This window comes from Clytia hemisphaerica, unplaced genomic scaffold (assembly GCF_902728285.1).
Source record: "Clytia hemisphaerica strain Z4C2 unplaced genomic scaffold, Clytia hemisphaerica genome assembly, whole genome shotgun sequence".
NCBI classification, from domain to species: Eukaryota; Metazoa; Cnidaria; class Hydrozoa; order Leptothecata; family Clytiidae; genus Clytia; species Clytia hemisphaerica.
The window spans coordinates 271,550-288,119 of NW_027104129.1; the positions used below are offsets into that span (position 1 = coordinate 271,550).

The window sequence follows — 16,570 nt, forward strand, 5'->3', positions numbered from 1 at the left end:
TCGTTCACATTTGATGTGCCCTACAGTGTAATCATTCTGCCCTTTCTTCTACGAAATCCACCTGGCCCACAACATTCATACCGCATTAGATTGACGTAATACGGACATGATTGGCGTTAGATGGACATTGCCTTGATGCACCAACTATAAACGCACTTATCATCTTTGAGGACGTCCACAGAACTCTTTTTACTGACTTCATAAAAATTCCTTTTTCTGTTTATACTTAGGTCATTAGAGTTAAATAATGAATTTTAGTTGTTTTAGAAACTAATAGAAAGCCTTCCTCCAATGTTTATCGTAAACTTTGGAATACAATGAAAGGAGAAAGCATTCTGTTTTGGCTACGCATTACATTCCAACGGAAATACATCAAAGCAAAGAACTAAACAAAAAATGGTATTATAGCCCTCGTAATCCCTATAAAGATAATGCCTTTTTAAGGTATTTTTGTTGAACTTATTAAGAGGAGGCATACCTTACGGTGTTAGTTTGTTTTCCCCAAGAGCGATATTATAAAGGAGGTACTTCCTTCTCAAAAAGATATGGATCAATGTTACCAGGGTTTCTGTATCTGAGAAATTAATCTCCTTTTATGATGATCATTACTATTTTTTATTCACAGTACGAATCTCTTTTCATCCGGTCTGCTGCATGGGAGTCATGTGATGCTGTTGGATTAATCGAAAAGACGTCTTTTTTTGAGCTCATGAACGGATCAGTTTTTTTGTAAGAAAACTTCGATCAAAATTATTGAATCTTCCAATGCGTTTGATTTGTTTGTTTGAATTCGACCTGATTTTGAATAATGAGCAAATCTAGCGAAGTTTACTCAAACCTTTAGAGTCTCTCGAATAGTGAGCCTAGGGAAGTTTTTACATTGAAGTTTCCATCACTCGAACATACATGAGGAAATGGAAACCATCTGAATTACCGAAAAATCGAGTTAAAGCATGGGTAGTTTACCAGGCTTTGTTACCAGAAGGGACTAGAAAACCTTTCACATCGAGGAAACATTCAAAGCTACACACGATCGAGTTATGGAGACTTCTCTGTTTATAAGAAGTGCTTATGATTGAATAGAGCACACTTTGACGGACATTTTTTTCATCAATAAACCCGTCGATTCATTATCCACTATAATCGCTAACTGATTATTATCATTCATTTAAGTAGACATTAGTAATTAGCTAGTTGCAAGCTCCCCCTTCGAATATAAAGACAGATCAATGTCAGAAACGCAGTCGTTGTTTGTTTTGCTAATAGCTTTTTTATTCATTTGATGCCAACATTTTCTTTGACCTTTATGGGGCGTGTTAACTCTGCCTTTGCCTTGACTCGAGAAGTATTTTAAGCAAAACGTATGAGTAATAATTCAATTCGTTCCTTGAATATCTCCCTACAACAATTTTCATCAAACACATGTAGATTTCACCATCGGACAGGCTTTGCTCTGAAAGTAACGATGCTATATATGGGTAGAAAATATAAAACGGTCTACTTTCAAGTTACTGAAATTACGTATTTATCTGTCGGATTTAAGACCATTAAGAGCAAGTAGGTCTGAAACATGCAAAGGAGTGCAACGTTCGTTAAAAAAACAATGAAATTACAATAGACCTTATCGGAGTTTTAGATTTTTCTAAAAAAGCGATGCATTGTGGGATTGTTTCAAGTGTATTACAATAGAAATCTCTTAGGAATTCCTCGAGGGAATTCTATTGTAATACACTCGAAACAATCCCGCAATGTATCACTTTTTTAAAAAAATCAAAAACTCCGATAAGGTCTATTACAAAACTCTTCCTCTGATAATTTCAACATGGTCTAAAACGACCTATGGTTATCTACCAGGAAAGGCTATCGATAGCTCCTCAGAGTGCCCTTAGAAGGGTCAGTTGATCGAAAAAGAATCATAATACATCATAAAAGTAATGTAAAAACATTCCATTCAATAATGTCACCGCTGAAAAAGGTGCTTCTTTTTCCCAAAAATATTTGAATTCAATCCTGGGAAATATGTGACATATGCGGAAAAAGCAAGAGGTTTTCGTTCAATCTTGTTCCTGTTCATCAATCTCCCGAATGTGACGTCACAGCTCCCCGATCGTGCGTACGGGAAACGGTTTGCAAAAAAGCGCGAGTGACATCATAGTTTATGTTTCTATACAAAATAATAATAATGTTTGAACCGAAACAAAATGGTTTGAAACGATTGGGAGCCATATCCTGACCATTTGAAATAATGTTTTTGCAAAAATAATAGACTTTTTTAACAAATAAACGGGAAAGACTAATATCCTGATTTCCAACAGTTTAATTTACAACTTTTGAAGTGTCAAACATGAAAACACAAGATATTTTTATCCTCATCGGGAAATCTGTTACATCCTTAACGTAGGGAGGGGAAAATGTAATTTCCATCTAAAGAACTGACTTGGTTGCGAGGACGTTTGGCCTTTTGAGTCCATTTTTAACAAGTTCGATTTCACTTGATTATTTCTTAGGCGCATAAATTGAAGAATATTAGACCAGCGAACCTTTAAGACGTACCACTTGGTAGGCTTCATCTTAACTATTTTCAGAGAAGTCGGGTCGAATCCATCTCGATGTTTAACTTCCATCTTCTTTCGGACAGGTTCTTTCTGACAGGTTCGTTCGTTCGTTCTGCTTTTTCTTATCATTGTTGCCATTTTCTCCTCCTTTTCTATTACATCAATCTTCAGGTGGGTCCAATTTTTACTATATACTACTTTTTAGAGGAAGAACATTTGTAACACACGTAGTATTGATCCTTTAAACTATTTACACCGTTCGCACATGCGCTTGTAGTAAAACCCATACGTCATCATAGTATTTAAAGTTGTTGTTGTTTTTCTGCACAAAAATAAGAGAAGCTTGTCGAGATACCTACTGCGAACGAATTAGCCTACTGATCAATTTCTTTCCCGAAGAATAAGAAAACTTGCAAAAATTTAAGCGGCTGAGAGGCACACACAACACAATAAATAATGTTTTAATTATTGCTTTCAAAACATGGGGTTTGGGATTAGTCGCATTATTGTCAAACATGGCTAGCTTTTCTTGTTATGGATTGTAATAAGATCAGAATAGGTTGAGTGTCAAAACAAGTTATGATACTTTAATTGCAACCAGGTCCTACTGTGTGTGCTGCAAAGAAAAAATTGTTTTCGAAAAGAAAAACATTAAGGTCAGTCTAACGGTTTTCTGAAATTCCGTTTGCTATCGCATAATTGGCTCGTTACTTGTTTTGCCTTTTTAGACAATCTCGATCCCAATAACGCCTTTCAGCGTTTCAGATCAAAATTGGGTCTGTTTAACCAACCTCTTCGTTTGGAAAATTCTATATGCAAAAGACACACGCGTGGAATTCAACTCTTTGTTATAGAATCTTGGAATTTTGTCTTTGATTCGTTCGATCCATTCTTGATTCCTGACTCAAGGGTTCTAACCTTCTCTCCACTCAAGCGATATCCCAAGGTTGAAGGAAATTATCAATATCCTTTGTGTTGTTTGCAGTTGTTTGTTTGTTTGTTTGTCTTAGTGTTTTAGATGATGCCAGCATTGAGGGAGATTGTCTCTAACGTTTCTTAATTTGTTTTGATCTTTCATCAGAGCGTTAATAGGATTACCTGATCGCCTGCGACCTTTTCTGAAAAACAACTTTTTTTATTTCGCTGGTGATATTGGTTCTTCAGTTAGGTGGCAAACCTCCTCTTTATTTTAATTAGATAAAAAATTCAATGAGTGGCTTTATTATTGGGCTTACCTTTTATCGGTGTTTTGTACTGATTTTTAATATGATTCGATTAACACTACATACATGAGAAGGGCGAATGAAATACCTCTGTTTTTTTGAGAGTATATGATTTTTTCTTCTTTCCCTTCCGTTTCACATACCTCACTTGTATTTTTTCCCATTTCATTTTTTTTGCCATTTCAATACCTCTGTAGTAATGCTTATTAATATTACTAAATTTAATGATAGGTGTAAATGAGTGTCGATGTCCTTTTAACCACTTAAGAAGTTTGTTTGTAGCTTTTATATTTCAACCGCTTTTCACTCAGAATGTAAGAATTCTAATCGATTTTCGGTCGGGTTGACAACACCCACGATTTAATACTTGTTTTCCTCTATATATTTTTCAAACTAGAATTGTTTTTCAAAATTGAGATTTTGTTGATAAATTTTAGAATACGGGTTCAGCTTGTGGGATAAATACGTTTGCATTTTCCTTTAGAAACCCTTAAACTCAACGGCTAACCAAGCAAGCTTTCCTTTTAGACTGAATTTTTATGTTTATCGAATTTTTTCTATTTCTCTTTTCTTAAACTTGTGGTTAGGGCTTTCCCTGCAGGAGTTCCAACCAAATCTAATTTTCTTTTCAAAATCTTCAAACTTTCTCATTTTAAGCCAGTATTTAGCCGATTAATAAACTCAAATACACATATCCTTTTTTAAGACCGCTCTTCTTTGAAGATTGTTCAAGTTTTATGCTTCAATATGAGCTCTTCAACGGACCTTCTAAACAGCATGGATTTCAGAATTCCAAAAAAAAATTAAAATCGAAACACTTTTCATATCCTTTCTCGGTAAGGGAAGCCATGCTGTTAAATAAGATTTTGATGATATCCTGTTATTGGCAATAACCGCAAGCTTATTTTTGGCTTGGTTTTCTATCACTTTGTTATTCAAACGAAGACCGATTTAGACAAGTTTTCTTTATAGCTATAAATCGTTCTTTTTAACCGTTAGGGAGCGTTTAGTCTGAAAATTAGACCAAAGATAATGTCTGAAAAGTAGATCATATGCTCTGCGACAGGGACATAAAAAGTCCAAAAGGCCAAAACTGGCCCATGACGTACATATAGTCAATGTCCATTACATCCAGATATAACATTAGATGAACGTTGAAAGAACATTGTGTTTACAGCGAGGAGTCTTGGTAAATCTGAGGAGTTTCCCAAGGTTAGGTCTAAACATTAGATTTCACACGACCAAAGTCATTTACTTATCTTTCTGTTAAAAATTCTTTAAAAAGTTTGGTTCATTGAGTAATGTAAAGGAAAAAGGGGCGTAGAGTTAAAGGGTACCTTTTTATGGGAAAGATGTTATTATCCCAACGTACTAAAAATCAAATTACCATGGCCTTGTAAACAAACATATTATGAACCAATCAAAGATAGGGTGCTGATTTAGATAGTAAATTTCACGTAAAGGAAACTATTTTCTCCATTTTTTGGAATTTTTTTTCTTCGATTTCTTTCCCTCCTGGAGTTTATAGGTTTTTGATTTTCTTCTTCCCTTTTTGGAAAAAGAATCATTGACCTTTTTTTTCTTCACTCGTCAAAAATTAATGGACATTTTATTGATTTGTTTTCTTTATTTATTCCAAATCAATAATATGGGTCAATTTTATTGTTGTTTATTTCTAAATTGTAATCAATTTTCCCCAGCGTGATGTAACTTTATTTAAATTCTTTTCTTTGTGCATTTTATTACAGGGCTTACTAAATCACTTAATTCCTCATTTTAAGATTTACCCAATAGGTTACTACCATGAAAACCTGTAGGCATCAGAATCTCATGACCAAATTTAACAATTTCTTTATTTTTTGTGCAATAGCACTTTTAGTTCTCGTTCAGTTCTAACCATCTAGCTAACATTAAATTATCGTGAAGGTCTTCCTACAACGTCTTTTTCTCTTTCTTTCCCTGAATATACTTTACAAGATAAAGATCTATTAGTTTTTATTTACTTCCAAATAAACATTAGAGATTAAACCTTCTTTCCAAGATCCCCATCTGGTGTTACCCCCTTTAAATCGTTCATGGCACAGCAATGTCTTGAAACTGATATCAAAAGGTTTACGTCTGTAACCAGCAAGAGGTGTTACTATTGTTTACCCTTTTTGCTTATAGGAGACAAACTTCTTTCACATCTTACATTATGTTTCTTCCTCTTCATTTTCAGTTCCCAATTAAACTGATAAAATATATTTATTTACTTTTAACCACCTTTCTAAAACCTTTTTCAGTTTAAACCAAACCCTTTCTTTATCTTTTTATTACCCCCTTTTCACTATAGTCTTTCCTGCAATCAAACAAAACAAACTCTATGAAGCAAAACAAAACAAATTTCATGTGAAAGCGCCATCCAGCTTTTCCAACCTTTGGCACCACTCTCCAATCTTTAAGCAACAGTACTCCCTCTCTTAGCACCTTATCTTAATAGGACTAGATTATCGTTATTTTAAACCAGCCAGATGTCCTGATATCACATTAGCTCCGTCTTAAAGGTCTAAATAACTTGAACAACTTCTATACACAAAGAGCCCTTATCGTAGTAATTTTCCTTCAAATGTCTGTTCAATTTATCGTATGTTTACACGATGAAGAACCTGTCTCCTCCCTTTAGACGCTTCCATTTTCTTCAGAGATGCACCAGGTTTTACGGATGGAAGAGGCTGTCGCCCAATGTTGTAGAACGACTTTGCTTTTGCTTGTGCAAATCCCTCATAAACATCTATCTCTTCTTTTTTAGATTTTAGTTCTGCTGGAGGTCTTTTTGTGATATATCCCTTGAAGCTCTTAAAATGGGGAAAATTTCATTACCTCAATTAATGTTACCATGACGAGAAATTCAAATAACAGTGACCTGTTCCCCAAAAATCACCATGTTATCACGATGCTTTGCAACCCTCTCTGAATGTTTTTAGATATAAAGGATTTACCAAACGAGACTTTAAGATATCATGTATTCAAGATCTTATTTTTTATGTAACCCCCCCCCATCAACATTCCCTTGGTCTTGGCGAGGGCGCGATACAGGGTTGCAAAATCTATCCTCGGATAGAATATATCTTCCTTTTGTTTCGAGAGGCTTTTACAATAGAAAAATAAAGCAGGGTACTTGCCCCAATTTGTCACGTGTTTTGACAAGGTGAGCCTGGTGAAATTTGTTTTCATTACAAGCTGAAGTGAGATTAAGGCGATACAGTGTTTATTGTTAACCGATTAACAAAATAATGTATAAGGAAATTGGAAGGGAGGAGATGTGGAATTTTTTTTTTGCTTTCATCCCTCCTGTTATTCCTACTATCTCATCAAAATAATCAAGTTTCTTAATTTAAAATTTGAAAAATTTTCGAGAAATTATTTTTGTTTTTTTTATTATCGTGATGTTTTATTTTAACAGCGTCATTTTTTAATTGTCTACGGATGTTTTATTACATCAACCTTGTTAGACTATATTCTATATCTCAGATTACTATCAATTCGTACAAAATATTTGGCAAAAGACGCCCTTAAATACTGTAATAGTAGAAAATTCCTTAAAGCCCAGGACCAGGATCTAATACTACTACTACAGTATTATACAACTCTGTCTCCATTGCACTTTGTGGATGTCAGTCAGACACCATGTTCTTTTTCGATGCACATTATAAAGCCCCACCCACACTTTAAATGCTGTCTGACATTTCTTTTGATGCTGTCTCTGTCCTTAATGTCAGCCAAGTGCAATTGTTCTTGCTGTGCAGGGACACGAAAATGAAACAGATACTGCAAAAAAAATATAACATACAAACGTATTAAAATAACAAACACCATCATTAAACAACCATCAGAATCGAAACTAAAATTCTTAGTTTAGTAAAATAGAAAGAAGGAAAAATCTTTTCTCGCAAATTCTTTTTTAATGATGTTGATAATGTTACAAACATGACATGGTTTTTTTTTAATTCAGTGAAAAATTTGAAACATAAGTATGAAAAAGCAAATGACACAAAATTTCAAATGTTTATTTTGCAATGACTGAAGTCATATAAACACAGGCGAATCAAATGAATAGCATTCATCCACCTTTCTTCTAAAAAAATGAAATTGATCCCATATTTCAAGTGGGTCCTTGGTTAAATATCAATTTAAGGTCAATACTTTTGTGTACAGAGATTTGCAACTTTGCGCATTCTATCAACCCTAATACCTCTTTCTCTCTGATGCGTGACAATAGCTTTGCAAAACAATCAAGTAAACCCTACAAATATTACCGTAAGCATCTACTTACAAACATTTCCTTTCGTGCAGTAATTTACTTCGTCGACTGTGGCTTGTTTCCATAAGGGGAAAACAATGTGGCCAGTCGGCAATTTAAAACCGACCTTAGGCTAACTAATAGGTCATGCTCATGCTGTCAATTAAACCTTATGCTCCTGGTGTAAAGGTATACAAGTTTAAAAACATCATTGTCCATATAAGTTTGATCTTATGCAGACAGTTAACTACGTTCAATGGTATGATCACTGATCTTATAGCTTTTCATTGTTTAATAAGCTTGGATAGCCAGTGAAATGTCAATTAAATGAGGGCTTATGCAGGGTCATGATATAGTTTTTCTACTTTCCAATAAATTTCTTCCAGCTAATTGACCAGGACTGTCAACCTCATTTTAATTCTTTCAGTCGTATAACTAAAATCATGCAAATTATAGTATTGTAGTAATCTTATAGAGAAAGAAAGGGGTTTCTTCTCTGCAATCTAAAGGCAGAGACTGGGATGGCCAGTTGGTATATGACTGACAAAATATTGAAATTTGAGCATCAAGTTCATTTCATAAATATTTGTATGTTCTTATTACATTTTTGATGGTATGTCTCCTTCAATGTTTGTGCACCCTTCAATGAAATGGACTACTCGGCCTTGCAAAAATGTTGACGAGTTTTTCATGACAGAGGTTACAGACCTTTATTCAAGTTCCCACATATGATTTTATATTTTGCTACAAACTGCAACAACTTAAGCAATTTGTTTGCTCAGACGAGTGGTTAGAAGGAAAAATATGCAGTCACAAACTCTGTAAGTTTTGAATGAACAATATGATATAATTGGAATTTTGTCCCCTAATGCAGTTGCTACTAAATGTTACATAATTCAAATACCCGGCCGAACTTTTTTCCTCAATGGGGGATAAAATATTTTCCCACCGGGGACATAATTTTCGTTAAATTTTTCAGTGGGGCTGTGGTCCCAGCGGGTCTGTGACGCAGGGGTGTATTCAATATTTCTGAAGACTCCTGTAGCCTCTTTGAACACCACTTATTAGCGACCTGGTAATAGGGTTTATCATTTGAAGTCCTTAAGTCTTTAAAACTCCTAAAAATGTTGCGTAAATCTATATTTACATATCTCTCGACATGTTGAAAACTTTATCATTCAACTAGATCCACAAATGAACGTGGTATGGACGTCTAAAGAACCTTGAGAATCAAACCACTTTACTTCTCACACACAGAACATTTATTTTCTGTTAACAAATCACTTCATAAACGATCCCGCCCTTCCTTATTTACTTGCTAACCAGATAAATACGCCCCTCTTATAAAATGTCTTTTTCTGCACTCAAAATAAAATTCCTTAAACCTTTTTGGTTTTCTACAACCTAATTCTTAAATAAACTCATCTAGCTACATTATAAAGTCATTGGATAGGTATTTAAACCAAAACATTTAATTAGTAATGGTCTAAGTATAAATCCTACACGCGTAAAACGATATTTTTTGCGTTCAATTTTATCTTATGAGGGGCGTTGACAATGGGGTTAGATTGGTATTTGAAGGTGGTCATACATCGTAAACACGATTTTTTTTTTACTTTCCTCAGTTTGTTTGACTTTAAAAACTATTATGAAAGGACTCTTGACAATAGAATGAATACAGATAATGTCACTTTTTATAAGCACAATTCTCTACATTCTCACTCGTTGTAGTAGGTAGATTAGCGTATCTAATGGTCAACTGCATGAATGGTAGATTCGAATCTGATTATCCAGTCCAGCTTCTAAAGAGGAGTATAATCAAAGGAGATGTTTCAATGAAATACCAGAGCTTCGTTTACATTCGATAAACGTACTCTTTTCAGCAAGTTCGATAAAATTCTTAAAGTTCTCAAACTGGAATTTGAACTCGAAGTGACCGAAAGCACAATGTGTTAATCTTTCTATTAAAATAGGAAATCATGCTTATAAAAGAGGACTTCACATAACGTGTCAAGCAGCATTTGCCACACTGTCAACCACAAAGGATCAAACACTGATACAAAAGACTTATCTACATTTTAAAAACTCCTCCCATTTTTTTAAAGTTTTCACCTACTTCTTATTTTATCCTTCTTCGAAAAGAAAATTCACCTTTCCTGTTAGGTTGGAACTCTTACAGTTCGTTTAATTACAGTTCTACTTCCATTAATAGAATTACAGGGGAACTAAAGTGTGCCCCCAAACAAGGCCTTTAGGCTCTGTAGGGTTTATATAATTATTTTCCCCGATAACAAATTGTCCATTGTTAAGTCCATATTTAAAGGGCATTTTAAGTTTTAAGTTTTATTTCAAAAAAATACAAGGTATGGTTTATAGAGGCGACTGTCTCCTTTTCATCGTAAAACCGTAAACAAAAGAAGCCTTTGTCACAATAGCTATTAATCCACTCTTACTCGAGTTAACCTTAAGGAGATAATTATACTTAAAGGTAAACAAAAGAATGACAATAGATGATTAGTAGTTCGTATTATCTATTTATTGTATGTACAATATTTTTGCATAACATCAAAAACAATAACATATAAATAGTATAGTATACATAGTATACAATATTAATAACTTGAAATTTAATTTTTCCCCTAAGGCCTAATGAAAAATTTTAAGAAAGATTTCGAGTAAAATATTTTAGTTGTTATCGTGTTTTTTACTCCAAGATAACCTTTTGTTTTGATTTACAGGGAGTGTTATGACACAGAGGTCTGCATGTATTAAGATAATACGATATTATAATATTATCATTTGCTCATTTGATTTTTTTTGCAAAATTTAATTTTCTGTCCACGAGGGAAAAAAGGAAGAAAAACTTGAATGAATTAACCTTGGAACTCGTAACGAAAAAAGAAGAAAAAAAAGTCAAATTAGGAAAAAAATGCAAGAAAAAATAAAGTATTTTAATTCAAGAACACAAATATAGAAAAAAAATTTAGTCTGAAAGATTTGAAATGAATGAATTTTGATTTATGGTTTCATGCAATAAACCATTGAATAATTCATGACTGGCCATCCTCGAAGTTAAGAAATCGTAAGGAAAAAAAAACAAGCTATGCGTGTGTTCATTTGGCTTTTTCATACTTCTTTTTTAAAATTCACATGGTCCTCACTCTCAACTCTCACAATATACAAAAATTAATATTATTTCAAACTTGTAAATTTTTATACATCTCTCTCTCTCTCTCTCTAGATAAACTAAATATATATAAATCTTTTTTTGGAACCCCAAAAAAAATAAAGTCAACTAATTTTAATTTAAGGACCCGTCATGAGCATCCTGTAATATAAATATACATACAATAAAAATCTCTCTATTTACTGTTTTCACCTCTTTAACAATGTTTTCTATAATGTTGTTTTTACTTAAATATATTCTATAATATTTTGCATAAATTTTCATTTTAAAATTTTTGTCCTGTATAAAACCCACACAATAATTTTAAAGTCTTACGTTGTATGAGATGTGTGCGAGATTACCTAATGTTTACTCACTGTCCTGCTACTCCCGTGCGTCGTGTTGGACGGACATCCGTAACTCCGACACGAACATTCGGTTGTCCGGCTTGAAGGTCGACCGTATTCGTAAGGTGAGGTTCGGTGATGAGAGTGAGGTTGATGATGAGGGTAATTATAATGTTCTAAATAAGCATGACTTGTCGGTACTACCGAAGAAAGAGTCGGTGGTGAGCAAAGTCTGATTTTACGGCTCCCTTCGGCCGTACTTGGTCGACTATGTGGTGCCGATCGAGGGCTCCATGAGGGTTTGTATGGTGAAATAGGTGGTGGCCCACTCTGTTCAACACGAGCACGATGTCCTTTAGATAAGATATTATCAACTGAAAACCCACCTCGGCTGTTTGGTGATATCAGCGAAGGAGCAGCTTTACTATATCCTTGACTGGCTGTGAAAGGGTTGTAATAATAAGGATAATACCTGCTAATACCGTAACCCATCAAACTTAAATCACGGTTTCGTGGACGATGACTTGCTCTTCGTTTTCTGAAATCACCTTTTGAGAAGTTCTTCACATATCGTGGATGGATGCCCCAATAGTTACCACGACCGTTTCGTGCGCGACCAGCCTTTATGAAACATTCACTCAGCGATAAATTGTGTCGTACACAGTTTCTCCATCCTTGTCCTTTCTTCAAAAACTCTGGAAAATTTTCTGCAATATAATCGTAAATACAACCCAGGGGAAGTTTCTTATCTGTCGAACTGAGAATAGCTTGTGCGATGATAGCGGTATACGATGGTGTAGTTTTGTCATTTTTATTGTCTTTGGTTTCGCCATCTTTGACATCTTTCTCTTCTTCAGCATTTGAGTTGTTGTCAATTTCAGTATTGTTGTTGACATCACCAACAACGATATCCTCGGAGTCGGTCAATTCCTCATCGTCGTCAATGTTCACATTATAGTTCATTTTATCATCTTCAAAACTTTCAGCATCACTCAAATCTTTGTCGAACACATCATCTGATTCGTTTACGGTGGTTGTTTGGCCGTCACATATTTGTGCTTCTCGTCGACCCAATATTTGATCGATTGAGAAAAATGTAGACTTCTTTTGTTGTGCTGCCACTTCGCTTTTAACGATGGGGACAGGGGAGAGCGAATTTTCTCGCTTAATCGTCGTACTCATATCAATCATCTTGTATGTGAAATATCGTCTTCCAATTCCAAAAATTTCAGAAATACAAGTTTTTTACCAAGGTTCTTGCGTGTTGTTAATACTTCTTAATAATATCTCTAAAAAAATCAGAAAATGTAAAAAGGTTAAATTCCAAACATAAAACATATCCCGTTTAAAATCATTCAAAATCTTCCCGCCGTAAAAAAATTGCCGAACTCATTTAAAATGAGCGGTGTTCAATCAAAAATGTGAATTTCTTTTCATTTAATCATTTTTGTAGTTCGTTGAACAAGAAAGAATAAATAATGATTTTTTTCTTCTTCTTCAAATGTTGAAGAGAGTGGTAACAAAATTTCCATCTGTGAGCTCCTCCCTCTCCCATCACTACTTCACGACTGAATCTCCTTAAAACCTCACCAGAGCAATTTATATATCGCTCCCCGGGATATCCTATTCAATGTGTGTGTGTGTTATTAATAAACTAAACTACTAGAAAAAAAGAAATGATCGATCGAGCGATGAACTCATTTACCTTAAAAACAAAGTAGATATATTTCCCAAATCAAATAAAAAGAAAATTATTTTTGTATTTTTTATAAAAAGACATGAAATGAGTAAAACAAGTCTTTAAAAAAGAAACCCTCATTTATATTTTACTCTAATTTACATTTAAAGTCGAGCTTTTACTATTTCCCCCGGACCCCTACTACACTCCGTTAAAAAAATCCACTTTCTATTTCAAACCCCCTTTCCTAAGCGGCCATTGCCAACGAACTACCGCACTAAACCTCACACGACAAGCTTATAAGGCATCAAATATGCTGATGTCAGCATTTTTTAATCCAATTAGATTAAAACTATTGTTATAACATTGTCATTTTTAATTCCTTTTTTTTTACTTCAAGTGTTTTAAACGCTTTCGTTTTATTGTTTGTCAATAGTCAGATGAATGTGACAAAAGAAAATAAAAAAACCGTTTCGTCACGCGGGCTAGATTTCCGCCCGCGCGCTATTTTATATTTCAATGTTAAGTGTTTTTTTTCTTGATTGATTGATTGGAACAAGAAAAAAAAAAGTTAATTTTATTTTGCAAAATTAATAAATTGTTTTGCTTAATGCAATGAAAACACGATCAGTGCTTGCTAATTACATCTAGTTAGACCTTTTCCTTCAGCACTTCAGCGTTGAATGGTATTCCTGCGACCTCTTCTCTATTAAGACGAAAGAAATACAGATTTGTACCATACCTTTTTCACTGACTGACTCATCGGTCTCCCGAAAGTTGTCACCATTTTACCCTTCCGAAAAATATTTCGCATTTAGATATTTTTGCGCCAATTAACTTATTACTACATGACTGAGCAGTGAATTATCATTTGAATGGGACATGTACTACGGAGACCGTCTGTCGCCTGTCCAAACTAATTGAGTTTAGGAGGTAGTCATTTTTCTTACTATATCTTTGAATAAACACTGATATCGATACGCAGTGATTAAGTTTTCAGAATTATCTTTATTACGGGTCCTTGCTTTACCGTTATTTATCTTATACACCCTTGTACGCCCTTGTACGCCACAGATGGGGTTGGAGTTTACGATGGTCTAATGGCGTCAAAGTATGTGAACACTGACCTTTATATATCCCTGGACCAAGCTATATCCGCCATCGTAGGCCATTTTTTTTGAAGGGGTACCCGTAAAGAAGCCAATGCAGTGTTAAAAATTAACATCTAACGGCGCTTCATCATCAAAAGTATTCGAGGGAAAGTAGACCTAGCGCTCTCGATGCATTTACATCGCTATTGAGTAGTGACTACCATTAGGGTACCACTTTTCAAAAAACTCCGATCAAAGATTTTGCTTGGCCGAGATTGAGAAACTTGGTCCAGGGTATATAAAGGTCAGTGTATATGACGTATTTTGCCTTTAGCTTACTCGGGTCCAATAAGTAGCCTTGTTTCCTGTTCTGTTTTAAATTATATTCTATGCCAAGTTTACAAAGTCATAACGGTCGTATTTGATTTAATTTGATGCGTTTAATACCGGAATACAAGGTATTTCTCCGGGAAATGGGAAATGAGTTTAATAAAGTAAATGTATGTGAATTTGTCTATTTTGAATAATAGCTTGTTTCAAACGTTCTTTTATGACGTTGTAATAAAATTGGGAAGTATTGATTAAGTGTGAGTTCTTTGCTTTCATTTTCGAGACAGATGCTTTTTGCTTTCCTCCCTTGCAATATTTGTGGTACCGAACTGTTAATTAAATTGCTTTTCTCAAAAATTCTTCATCAATAAAATCTATTTGTAATAAAGATGCATCAAAATTGAGTCAAAAAGGATTTGATTTGTTTGTCAGTAGTAACTATTACTCAGAGACCAGCGGCACTTTTTATTCCACCCATATTTAGAGTATCATGTTATAGTTTTGAGCTCTTTTGATCCTTACGGCTTAAGTGTGCAGATTTGGACGGGATAAGGCCTACCCAGCTAAGGCAGGTCGTATCCAGAGTTGTTTTTGCACATTTGCAGAGTGAGTTAATTCTTCTAATGATGATAATTAAATTTTGATTCTTTGTTACAAACGAAGAATTACAAATTGAGGGTATCCCGTATTATCAGCTTATTTTCTCCTGCAGTTTTCTGATTATATTATTGCATCTCATATTGGTTGATCTTCTTTAATATGTTGTTTTTGCAACTTTCGTATTATCTATCTCTCTTGCTCCACAAACCTGATTTAGCTACTTCTTGCAACGAATTTACACAAACAGTGTAATACATATGAGCATTATAGGGTTAAAAATGATCTTAAAATAGATAGTAATCAATCTTGTGTATAATTCAATGTCAATAACAACAACATAGTGTGACTTATTTTATAGAAAGTACTCCTACCCTGCAGCAATGGGCTAGTATGATATCTCGGGAAAGATACCAGGTTTGCGAGATACTGTGTCTTTTAAAACCAAAAATCGAAAGAATTTTCCCCACAATTTCGGTTTCAATTTAAACAACATTTTTGAAAGTTTTGGATTTATGAGGAGCTTTCAAGATTGAGAAATGAAGATCCACCATGTTTTTATACTGCACTGCTATGGCGCATGATTGCTGTTTGTGGGGATTGTGGTGAATGATTTAAATATTTTCACATGGCTTCGGCCTTTATAGACCATGACCAGGGGATTGCTAAAGTTTCAAAAATAAAGAAAAAATTCAAAATGTCTGTGACCAAGTTTTTTATAATCAGCACCCTCAAATTGACTAAAATCAATGGTCAAAGCTTGTTCACCGGCATTTTGAAAAAAAGTGAAACGTTTTGAGGGGGCTGGCCACGGCTTATTACTTTGAGTGAAAAGAACTAAGGATAATTATAGAATTTCTTTCCAGGGATCTTTCCATTTCTCGCTCTGTACCTGGGATCGAAGTGGTTTTAGGGTGAAGTTTCCACACCACCAAGATAATCAAGTAAAGTCAACAAACACACTCACTGTGTCGAAAAGGATATTATAAATCACAGTCACATGGTAGTATCGTAATATGACGTCACAATGTCGATTCTTTACGACGTCGAAAATACACAAGTGACGTTTCATTTTACTGAAAAAGACGGGAAACAGGTCTCAAGAATGTTTGCAGGAAATTAAAACCCAGGGGTTGATGTATTCTTAATCAATACAAACAATTAAACAATATAAGGTTTAATGGGAAAGTTTAAATATTTTGTAAAAAGACCAGAAGTTATGCCTGGGGTGTTTCTTTTAAAACATTTTGTGTTAGTCATGGTTGTAAACCTTATATAGTATTTACAAGGCGCGTGTATAGATA

General features: G+C 34.4%; 2 protein-coding genes across 3 annotated transcripts in view; one reads left to right on the plus strand and one right to left on the minus strand.

Annotated features, from left to right (window-relative positions):
• Positions 1 to 16,570, plus strand: part of LOC136813623 (acyl-coenzyme A thioesterase 11-like) — a 63,067-nt gene that overhangs the window by 25,609 nt on the left and 20,888 nt on the right. The gene's annotated exons all lie outside the window — the stretch shown is intronic.
• LOC136813620 (forkhead box protein E1-like) lies at positions 11,170 to 12,855 on the minus strand. The gene has a single exon (XM_067070125.1). It carries the CDS (start codon positions 12,759 to 12,761, stop codon positions 11,586 to 11,588), a length of 1,176 nt encoding a protein of 391 aa, XP_066926226.1. The 5' UTR covers positions 12,762 to 12,855; the 3' UTR covers positions 11,170 to 11,585.

Coding starts and splice junctions, on each gene's coding strand:
- LOC136813620 (XM_067070125.1), bottom strand. CDS start 12,761: ATGATTGATATGAGTACGACGATTAAGCGAGAAAATTCGCTCTCCCCT.